The following is a 12381-nucleotide window of genomic DNA, read 5'->3' on the forward strand; positions in this document are numbered from 1 at the left end:
GGCCTCATCAAAATGGCGGAGGAAGTTGCGCAGTTGCTTAAGCAACAGAATCAAATTTTTGCATACTGGGCAGAGAGAATGGGAAATTTCCAGATCACCATTCCGAATCAAGCGACACCATCACACATAACCTCACAATCCGTTCCGCTCCCTCCACCACTCTGTTTGGAAGGAGATATGGAGGAAAATTATACTTTCTTCGAATCCAATTGGAAAAATTACGCAGTTGCTGTTGGCATGAATGAGTGGCCCGAAAGTGAAAATAAGAAGAAAGTCAGTTTCTTATTGTCGGTTGTTGGAACAGATGCTCTGAAGCGGTACTTCAATTTTGAACTCAACGAAGCACAGAAAGTATCTCCCGAGACTGTGTTGGAAGCTATCAGAGCGAAGGTAGTGCCCGTTCGAAACATCATTGTTGATCGCCTGGATTTTTTCTCTGCGATCCAGATACAAACAGAATCCATCGATGAATATGTGAGCCGTTTGAAAGTGTTGGGAAAACCGTGTCGATTCGGAGCGTTGGAGCAGGATATGATGGTGTTCAAGATAGTTACATCGAACAAGTGGTCTAATTTGAAAACAAAAATGCTTACAATGCCCGACATCAATCTGTCAAAAGCCATCGACCTTTGTAGAATGGAAGAAATTACCGCACGTCATTCAAAACAATTGTCTTTGGAACCGCTTATGGAAGTCAATAAAGTCACTGCTCAAATTTGCAAGTTTTGCGGCGGACGTCATCCTTTCAAACGTGGAGCATGTCCAGCCTTTGGAAAACGTTGTGATAAGTGTGGCGGAAAAAATCATTTCCAAAGAGTTTGCAAATCGGATGGATCGACTGGAAGAATAAAGGGAGGCAGAAACGTAAAAGCAGTTGCAACATCGGAGGCAAGAAATAACCATGCATCGGCTGAAGATGAAGAACAAGAGATTTGGATACAAGAAGCGGAAGAAACACTGATTGGAAAAATTGTGGATAAGTCTGGCACAGGTGGCGCTGTCTTGGCTGATCTGTCGCTAAAGTTTGGAAGCGTGTGGAAAAATGTTAGTTGTGAATTAGATACCGGTGCCTTGGCCAGTATTATTGGAATGGATTGGTTGAAAAAGTTGTCTGGACAAGCTAAACCGGCATTGAGTGCTTCAAGATGTCGTTTGCGAGCCTTTAACGGTACCCCGATCGAGGTCTTGGGTGAAATTGAAGTTCCTTGCCATCATAAAGGTAAGCGATATAGGATGGTGTTCCAGGTAGTGAACATGAATCACCCGCCGTTGCTGTCCGTTACTGTCTGTACCACTTTGGGTCTGGTGAAATTTTGCAACTCCGTTCACCGAGACATAACTACATTGCAAGTGTTGGATCAATACCGAGAAGAAGCCAAATGTATCATACGGGCTTACCAGGATGTGTTTGAAGGCAACGGAAAAATGGAAGGTGTTGTCAAGTTGGAAATCGATGAAGCAGTGAAGCCAGTGATTCAAACACCCCGTCGCATCCCAATTGCTTTCAGGGATAATCTTCGAAATAAGATTGATCAGCTTGTTCAGGATGGCATCATTCAAAAGGAGACACAACACACCGACTGGGTGAGTAATTTGGTTTTGGTAAAGAAAAACTCCCCTGGGTTGGATTCTCTTCGTTTGTGTCTAGATCCCATTCCTTTGAATATGGCCCTTAAGCGTCCGAATCTCCAGTTTACAACACTGGATGAAATATTGCCTGAACTTGGCAGAGCAATGATCTTTTCAACGGTCGATGCAAAGAAGGGGTTCTGGCAAGTTGAATTGGACGAGGCCAGTAGTAAGCTCACTACCTTTTGGACTCCATTTGGGCGCTACCGGTGGCTCAGAATGCCTTTTGGTATTTCTTCAGCTCCGGAAATATTCCAAGCAAAATTACAAGAAACTCTTGAAGGACTGGAGGGCATTGAGTGTTTGGCAGACGATATTTTAATAGTCGGAGCAGGGGATACTATTGAGGAGGCCCTGAAAGTCCATAATCAACGACTAGTGAAACTACTTGTGCGCCTTCGGAATAACGGAGTGAAACTTAATATTGAAAAGCTTAACTTATGTCAAACGTCTGTTAATTTTTTTGGTCATGTCCTTACCTCCGAAGGGCTGAAACCTGATGAAAGGAAAGTAGAAGCAATACAAAAATATCCTGTACCAACATCGCCTAAAGAAGTTCACCGATTTGTAGGTATGATCAACTACCTTGCGAGATATATTCCAAATTTGAGTAGTAAGCTGGTAGTATTGCGAAAGCTTATTCCGGATGATGCTCCGTGGCGATGGACATCTGAGGAAGAGAACGAATTCAACGATGTAAAACAAGCTATTTCTGAGCACTCCGCTTTGCAATACTATGACCGAACCGAGCCGCTGATCATAGAATGCGATGCCAGTTGCCATGGATTGGGTGTAGCAGTATATCAGAGGAAAGGAGTTATCGGATACGCTTCTAGAACACTAACAAAAACTGAGAAAGGGTATGCTCAAATAGAAAAGGAGTTATTGGCGATCGTCTTTGCATGTATTCGATTTGACCAGTTGATCGTTGGCAACCCTAGCGTCGTTGTCAAAACCGATCATAAGCCGTTGTTGAGTATTTTTAAAAAACCTCTGCTTACCGCCCCCAAGCGATTGCAACACATGTTGTTGGCCTTGCAGCGGTACCATTTGGCGATGCAATATGTCAAAGGTAAGGACAATCTGGTTGCCGATGCTATATCGAGAGCCCCTAGCGATACACTTGATGATGGTAGCATGACGAAGCAGTACGTGTACAAAATACTTGCTGGTGTAGAAGAAGTAGTCTTGCAGAATTGTCTGAGTATATCCAGTGAACGAATTTCGGAAATCATACGCCATACTGCTAGCGATGAAGCTCTCCAACATGTGATGGAGTATATTCGCAGAGGATGGCCAAAAACCATAGATGACGTGCCGGCCCAGGCCAAAATGTATTATAAATATCGGGATGAACTGGCAGTTCAAGATGGAATTGTGTTCCGAAACGAGAGAATAACGATTCCTCCAACATTGTGGCGTATAATGATTGATCGAGTGCACATCGCACATTCGGGTGTAGAAGGGACACTTAAGTTAGCACGCGCAAACATTTTTTGGCCTGGTATGTCGAATCACATTAAACATGCTATCTCGCAGTGTGATACTTGTGCCAAATTTTCAGCTTCCCAATGCAAGCCACCTATGCAAACGCATCCCATACCAGTACATCCGTTTCAGTTTATATCAATGGATGTCTTCACAGCTTACTACAAAGGTAGGGCAAGACATTTTCTTGTAACGGTAGATCATTACTCTGACTATTTTGAAGTGGATTTGCTACCAGATCTAACAATGCATACTATGGTGGATGTATGCAAAAGGAACTTTTCTCGGCATGGAAAACCACAACGGATGTTGTCTGACAACGGAAGCAATTTCGTGAACAAGGAGATGCAACAGTTTGCTAAAGAATGGGATATTGAGCATGTAACATCATCACCCTACCATCAGCAAGCGAACGGAAAAGCCGAATCCGCAGTAAAAATTGCAAAAAAACTGATCAAGAAAGCTGATGATTCCAAGCAGGATTTTTGGCTTATGTTACTGAACTGGAGGAATACACCAAACAAACTTGGATCAAGCCCGGTATCAAGGTTGTTTTCTCGGAGCACGAGATGCGAGGTTCCCATGTCAGCAAAGAACCTTATGCCATGTACTGTTCCGAATGTACCAGAAGCTATTCAGGCTAATAGACGAAGGGTAAAGTACCAGTACGATAAATCAACTCGCCAGCTGCCTTCTCTTCAAGTAGGTGACTCTGTCTTTGTTCAATTGAATCCGGATGTTACCAAAGCTTGGGTGCCAGCTGAAATTAAGAATAAACTTAGTGAACGCTCGTATTTAGTTGAAAGGAACGGGACAGTTTACAGAAGGGACGCGATACATGTAAAACCAAGAAATATGGTGGATCCTTCTGCAATTCCTGTCTTTGATCGTTCCGGAAAATCAGCGACCGACATTTCACAACATTTATCGCCTTCGTTATTTTTCGCAGAAACACCGGACGATACTTTGCTGAACATTCCTTCCGTAGAATCACTTCGGGGAGACGATCCAGGTTCGAGAGATACTTCAGTTGACGTCTCTACACCGAGACGAGAAACGAGAACTTCAGCAACCAAACATACAACACGACTTGATAATAACAATAGACCAGAGAGAAAAGTAAAAATGCCTACTAAGTTTCAGGATTACATTATGGAATAACTTGTTTGCCTTTGTTTGAAAAAAGAGAAGATGTTGTAATCATATTGTAACTGTACTTCCATAAACCCCTACATCAGTTGTAAACAGTGATGTGATTGGTGGACCCCTCAAATAAATAGAAAGAGTATAAGATTAATAGCATAACCGAACGCGCGTGTTTGATTTGTACATCTCGAAACATCCAGCGCTATCTATGAGCGGTTTTAACGTAGAATCGCCAATCCGATTTATCCACCTCAGTGACACATCGTATGGACCAAAAAATGTAGCTCTAAAGGAGTCAAGTGCACTGAATTTAATGCACACGGTTAAATAAAACAACCTGCAGAAAAGTTCTTTTAACTTACTTTTGAGTTGTGCGTCGCTTTCGCACTTATTAGTGTTGTCAAAAACAAAACGAGAGGTTCGACTCAGTCGAGGTCTTCCGTGGAGGAAGGTACTTTTGAGTTGTTTGGGGTGAACTCAAAATTAGGTAAATTCAACTTAAATTTGAGTATAAAAAACCTATCAATGAGTTGTAATTTTTGCCGTGGTTAAATGGAAACTACCTTCAACACGGTTCACCTAATTGTAAGTTCCCCCACGATACCACGAGATTGAGTCAAAGGAACTCAATTTTAGGTAGTTTTTTGTTTCCGTGCAGGACTCACCGCAAGCGATAGAAAAACGTAACCGATTACTTGAGCTACTATACTATAACTGTTTTATTTCCGTTCTTACACTGTTAACATTTGTGGGTGAATTGGAGTTGAAAAAATCAATTTAATAGAGAATACACTGAATGAAACATACGCATTGTGACGTGAACAAAATCTATAGCAGTGTTTATATAATACATAAGCGTCGAATGGAATCAAAACTGGGTAGGTTCACAAATCGTGACTTATTCTTAAGTCTTTTTACCTCGGTGAATGACTGTTCCAACCCGTCTAAAAAAATGCGGACGAACATGGTCAGGCGATTTAAACAGTTTGACGTTTGACTCAACTCGCTTGTACTAATTGCCCCTAGGAACAAATGCAATTTGAGAATGCGATTTAAAGGCAATTTCAACACTTAGACAAATTTTCTGGCGGCTGAAATGGACTTGGTGTTTTTTGCGTTTTTCTAACATGTCGGTTCATTTTTGGCTTAAGACAGCGCCGGTGGTTGAGCTGTAAGCGTGACCGCCACTTATTCCAGTTGGTCTGGGTTCAATCCCAGCCGAGGTCGTTGAGATTTTTCTGATGTGAAAAAATCTGTGGTCACGTCTTCCTTCCGAAGGGAAGTAAAGCCGTTGGTCCCCGGTCCATGAGTTGATGGATCGATATCTCGTCCAGATAGTGGAGTCACCTCTCTGGCGTCGGTAAAGAAGAAGTAGATCCAACTTCTATACTTACTAACAAATATCCTCCTCCCGTGATACTTGTGGAGTGCGCAGTAGTATACGGCCTCTAGCAAAAGCAAGTATCCGACTAACAATTCCTTCCCTTTTCTTCCGCGATCTACGTTCGCGCCTGGCCGGCGCCGGTATTGATCAATAAACACTTTAGGATTACCAGAAGTTGCACATTGAAAAATGTTTCGCTATTCCCAAGCATAATTATCTACTGATTCCCTGTGCAACTTCAGCTAGTCCAGGGGCCCTATTCTCACAGTCACGTCACCCAGTGACTAGAAGGAAATTTTCTTCTAGTCACCATGTGACGTGACTGTGAGAATATGGCCCCAGATCGATAACGGAGTAGCAGCCAGGGGTGGTCGCACAAGGTCAAGCTCAAGCTCATGGCGGTTCATTTTGGCTTAAGCTTAAAATAGTTTTTTTTAAACAATTGGCGTGTTTTCGCTTGCATTTTGTTTGTCTAGTGCACTTCATTTAGCCAACGAATGTGGGAAATTGTGGAATCGTGTGTAAGTTTAGTGGAACAAGATCACTGACCTAAAGTCTTAATGAAAGTCAGATTGTGATAAGTTTATGTGAGTAGATAATGAATCCAAAAATAAGTATTATTTCTAATTTTCATATTGGGCAATTAAGGGCGATTAAATGGCGCGTTCTCGTTGGTTTGTTGTTCGATTTTTTTGGCTCAGCCCAACATACATAACCCCTTTAGGAACATTCAGTTACATAATGCATTGATTGAAGAATTTATATATGTTATTAACGGAGCATTTGCAATAATTCGTTTGTATTTCTGTTTTATGGGCCATTTTTCCGCCTTTCCATTAAATTGGTTTAACTTTTGAGATTTCTTGCACTGATATTGTCCTATGCAAATTTGAGCGATTCTGTGAGCCCTGCCACTATCCCATGTAGTATGTGTTATCAAAAACATTGCGAAGCATCAAGTTCTAAATGTTCTCAATCGATATAATACCCGAAGAAAGCGATAAGAGTTATAAGAAATGTATCATCACACTGTTAGGTGGATTAAAAGCTTTTTTTCTTCCATTACGTATACATTCAAAAGTGTGTGTGTGAATTTTGAACATGAAATTGGATAAAATAACGGAAGATATAATTATAACATTTTATAGTGCGAGACAATACCTCACTAACCCCTTAGGAGTTCATGCGAGCAGGTTCCTAATTTGGGAAAAAAATAACTCAGCCATTTTTCAATTTTTTTTATCAAAAATAGATCATTGGATGCGGAATTAAATGCTCTCTTCAATTTTTTATTAAAACAAGGACGTTTTCTAATAAAAATGCTGAGCAATTTTTATATTTTTAATGAAAAAATGGTAAAATAATGGTAACTTTCATATTGTTGTCACAAAACCGCATAGTACTTTTAACAAAAGAACATAACATAGCATACCGTTGGAAAGGAAATTTCTTCTTATTTCGAAAACTATTAAAAAAATTAAAATCGGCTGAAAAAGGATCACGCAAAACAAAAATTTCGTGCCGAAAGTTTCGAAAAATCATTTTTTTGCTATATAAATCAAGATTTTGAGGGTATACAACATTTTTCATACATTGTTGAATTTGATGAGATCTACAATCTATATAAGGTCCCTTAAAAAGTACAAAATCACTATAGCACCGTGTAATCTGTCTATAAATTGTAAGTTTGTTCTTGTTGGACAATTTGGATCGGCGACAAATCAATGGGTACAGTCTCATAACTAGAAGAGAACACCTGTTTTGAATTCTTTCGGTGTGCGTTTGGAATCTAGAAGGAGACCAAGGTATAGCACTTCTAGGCAGGGATGGGAATTATCATTCATTCGCATGATTCTTGGCGAATCCGCTCATTGCTTTGACAGCAGCCAGTCGCTCATTCACGATCCGACTAAAACTCTCCAAAAGAACACAACTGAACTGATGTGAACCAAGTAAAAGAATGACACGTACTATGTTGAATGAAGAAGATCGTGTTCTTCATTCGCGGATTGAATCGGAAGATTGTACTGTAAACATTCACAAGTGAATCAACTTTTAGTTCACAAATGAATGTGACATTGTATTCTCTGGTTGGGTTAGGTCAACTTTATAGTCATACTATGTTGCGTTTCGGCTTCGCCTCATCAGAAACCGACACTAACACATTGTCGGAATAGATTAGCGCCGGCTTGACGCAAATCCCTTAAAACTAAAACACACTATGTGTTTCAATCAAACGACTGATCAAACGTGATGTCCCGTTCGAGCAGAAGTTCTGTTTATGCCGATGAGGCACAATATATTGATCGTGTAAGGGTATCTTGAAAATATTGATCAATAATCGATTTATTGTCAATATTTCTGCACGTGTAGGGTCCGCTTAAGAGTGAAAAAGTTGGAGCTTGTGGAATTAATTCGCTCCCACGAGAATGATGTGGTCTTCATTACCGAAACCCATCTCTCACTGTCCGTTGCCTACTCAATTTCGGATTTTACAACGATACGACTGGATCGAACTCACTCAGCAGGAGGAGGAGTACCCTTCATTGTCAGAAAAGGAATCAAATTCACTATTCTCCCACATCCCAACACGTCAATCATTGAATCCCTGGCCAACGAAATTCAAACGTCCTCGGGAAACAGAAAAGCCATCATCGTGTACTGCCCCAAGCAATGCGGGAATACCAACGGAACATAGCGTCGCTTCATGAACCATCTCGCCAAAATAACGCGAGGCTACTCAAAGTTCATCATCGGTGGGGATCTTAACGCCCGCCATAGCCATTGTATGAATAATCGCCACCACAAAAACGGGACTCTTCTATTCGACGACGCTCAGCTTGGATACTACACTGTCCATTATCCGGACAAGCCGACATACCTGTCACCAGCCGGTTTCACGTCTACCCTGGACATTTTTCTGGCCAACGTTGATGTCACAAAGCCAACAACTTATACCGACCTCTGCTCAGATCACTATCCGGTGGTTTGCGAGTTTGTAGAAAAAACCATTGCAGCACTTCATCATCGTTCAACGTGAACTGGGTGAACTTTCAACGCATAGTGGATTCGTGAACTGATGAAACCCCGCAACTCAATTCGACCGACGACATAGAGCACGCTTTGAACAACCTTAGTCAGGCCGTCGACGAAGCTGACCATACCTGCATTCGTAACATCCCAGTCAGGAGTAAGTTCATCGCCATTGATGATTACACTAGATTACTCATCCGATTGAGAAACATAAAGAGAAGACAGTTCCAAAGAATGGGATACCCAGCTAGTAAACAAAATATGTCTAAGCTGAACAAACAGATCCGTATCAGGGTTGAAAATTTGAAAAACGAATGCCTCTCCAGAGATATACATGCCCTTTCCGATTACTCGAAACCCTTCTGGAACGTCTCCAAAATCCTAAAAAATCAACCAAGACCAGTTCCCCCCTTAAAAATTAACGGCGCCACATTGCTCCATTAGAAAAGACCAATGCCATTGGTGAAAATTTAATCCACTCGCACAACCTTGGCAGTGGAATCCAGAGCCCATTAGAACAACAGGTCACACAGCGTGTCCACACTCTCTACAATACTCCTTGTAATGTCCCTCAAGACCAGAAAATCACAATTGAGCAGGTACGATCCGCCATCAAAGCAACTAGAAATATGAAAGCTTAAACATCGTTCTCAAAAAGTTAAATCGAAAAGTAATGTCCACCATCACCTGCATATTCAATAAAAGTTTGGAGCTGCACTATTTCCCTACGGTGTGGAAACGAGACAAAATAATTTCCATTCTCAAACCTGGTAAAGACCCCACATCACCCACGAGCTACCGCCCAATCAGTTTGCTCTGTTCACTCAGCAAAATATTTGCAAGACTAGTACTGGACCGTCTTTTAGACTTCATAGACAGGAACAACATTTTTCTTTTTGAGCAGCTTGGATTCCGCAAGGACTACGCCACTACACACCAACTTCTGAAGTAGCCAACATTGTTAAAAAACATAGAATATTGTCCAAGTCAACCGGTGTGGCCTTATTAGATGTCGAGAAGGCCTTCGACAATGCCTGGCACGAGGGACTCCTGTACAAACTCGGCGAAAACAATGTACCACTATACTAACCAAGATCGTCCGCAACTACCTTCTGAACTGTTCCTTCCAAGTTTCACTGCATGGCATCGAATCTTCGCCGGGGTTCCACAGGGCGGTCTGCTGGGCTCTATACTGCCCATGATCGCATATCAGTCTCATAAAGATAGGAAATCCCATAGAAAACGGCACAACCATGTGATCATGGGTAGTATATTGTATAACATCTTTACATCGGATATTCCCCCATTTCCAGGCGGATGCTTCTTATCGCTGTTTGCTGATGATACAGCAATCTTAGTCGGAGGGAGACAACCAAATGAAACCAGGAGCAAATTACAACGATGCCTGAATACCTACGTTGACGACATGGCTGCATGGAAGATCAAACTAAACCTACGGAAGACCCAAGCCATAGTATTCAAAAATCAGCAATCCTAAAAATTAGACCCTCCCGAGAACTGCAAGATAATTCTTGATGGGCAATAATCAATCAACTGGTCCCTAGAAGTGCTATACTTCGGTCTCCTTCTAGACTCCAAACGCTCACCGAAAGAATTCAAAACAGGTGTTCTCTCCTAGTTAAGAGACTGTACCCATTGATTTGTCGCCGATCCAAATTGTCCAACAAGAACAAACTTACAATTTATAGACAGATTACACGGTGCTACAGTGATTTTGTACTTTTTAAGAGACCTTATATAGATTGTAGATCTCATCAAATTCAACAATGTATGAAAAATGTTGTATACCCTCAAAATCTTGATTTATATAGCAAAAAACGATTTTTCGAAACTTTCGGCACAAATTTTTTTTTGTGTGATCCTTTTTCAACCGATTTTAATTTTTTTAATAGTTTTCGAAAGAAGAAGAAATTTCTTTTCCAACGGTATGCTATGTTCTTTTGTTAAAAGTACTATGCGGTTTTATGACAATATGAAAGTTACCATTATTTTACCATTTTTTCATTAAAAATATAAAAATTGCCCAGCATTTTTATTAGGAAACGTCCTTGTTTTAATAAAAATTTGAAGATAGCATTTAATTCCGCATCCAATGATCTATTTTTGATAAAAAAAAAATTGAAAAATGGCTGAGTTATTTTTTTCCCAAATTAGGAACCTGCTCGCATAAACTCCTAAGGGGTTAGTGAGGTATTGTCTCGCACTATAAAATGTTATAATTATATCTTCCGTTATTTTATCTAATTTCATGTTCAAAATTCACACACACTTTTGAATGTATACGTAATGGAAGAAAAAACGCTTTTAATCCACCTAACAGTGTGATGATACATCATTCTCGTGGGAGCGAATTAATTCCACAAGCTCCAACTTTTTCACTCTCAAGCGGACCCTACACGTGCAGAAATATTGACAATAAATCGATTATTGATCAATATTTTCAAGATACCCTTACACGATCAATATATTGGATCGTGTAAGGGTATCTTGAAAATATTGATCATGTAGAAATCAAATGGGATTGACGGATTGAAGCAATCTTGTCAATATTTTTATTGACAATATTCTTGTCCCGTGTAGGGTCCGCTTTACAGAATGAGCATTTCAGTTAAGTAGTTTGACCGGTTTAGCAGCCATATCTGATGACCATTAAGCGGACCCTACACGAGCAGAAATATTGACAATAAACCAATTATTGATCAATATATTGATCGTGTAAGAACATTTTGAAAATATTGATTCTGTAGGATTCAAATGGGATTGACGTATTGAAGCTGTCTCGACAATATTTTTATTGACAATATTCTTGTCTCGTGTAGGGTCCGCTTTAGACCCAGTACCTGGATCTGTTCCTGCCGCGTACGGCATTGCTGAAGTTGTCCGCACATCTCAGTGAAGATGGGCAATAGTTGCTTCGGAGTGTACTTGGGAGGGAGCTCGTTTTCACTTGCATTCTCCGTTTGTGCTTGTAGGTTAGGAATGCTTGATGATGGCCAGACCGGCTGAGGTGCCATGACGGCAGGAGAATTTGCAGCTGTTGGTTGAGCTGATGAGAGTAAAGGAAAGCCAGTTGGGGCGAAGACTGGAGCGTTTCTTTTTCTTTGGGGCTGGTTTTGTGTAGATGCTTGTTTTCGTATGTTCTTGAATTCTTCTCTTTTGGGGCAGGATAGATCCGATCCCCGATGGTTGGTTTTGCAATTTGCTGCATCTTTTACTAGGCAGTCGGTTGTGTTGTGGGCTAGCCCGCAGTTTGCACACCGCGGTTTCGCGTTACAATTTTTTTGTGCTGTGGCCGTAATTTAAGCACCGTTGGCATTGGGTGACGTCACGATTCGCCGGGTGATGCGGTTCCCAACGGACGATGATCGAGCCGATTGAACGCACTGCTTGTAATGCACTTAGTGAAATTGTTCCTTTGGTGAAGTTGACAAGGTAGACTGGGTTTAGCTTATAGCGATTTCGAAGCTCCATCTCGTTGGCTTCAGGTTGCATTTTGGTTGGGCAAGCCTTTTACCACTGCCTTGAATGGTTTTTCTGCCGGAATATCATGGGTGAAAAATTCGGTGTTGCGTTTTTTCAGGTAATCTGTAGCTCTTGTAAACTCCTGGTGTACACTATCATCTTGGTGCCAATTCGGCACAGTTTAAATTCTGCTGCAATTCCTAGAATTTTCATCACCT

The 12381-nt window shown here is 41.1% G+C and overlaps 1 protein-coding gene across 1 annotated transcript; it reads left to right on the forward strand.

Moving 5' to 3' along the window:
- The first annotated feature begins 12 nt into the window (after positions 1-12).
- LOC131695775 (uncharacterized protein K02A2.6-like) lies at positions 13-10038 on the forward strand. Its single transcript, XM_058984296.1, has 2 exons — positions 13-3819; positions 9994-10038. Exons 1-2 carry the CDS (start codon positions 13-15, stop codon positions 10036-10038), a joined length of 3852 nt encoding a protein of 1283 aa, XP_058840279.1.
- Positions 10039-12381: the final 2343 nt, after the last annotated feature.

Source organism: Topomyia yanbarensis, chromosome 1 (assembly GCF_030247195.1).
Source record: "Topomyia yanbarensis strain Yona2022 chromosome 1, ASM3024719v1, whole genome shotgun sequence".
NCBI classification, from domain to species: domain Eukaryota; kingdom Metazoa; phylum Arthropoda; class Insecta; order Diptera; family Culicidae; genus Topomyia; species Topomyia yanbarensis.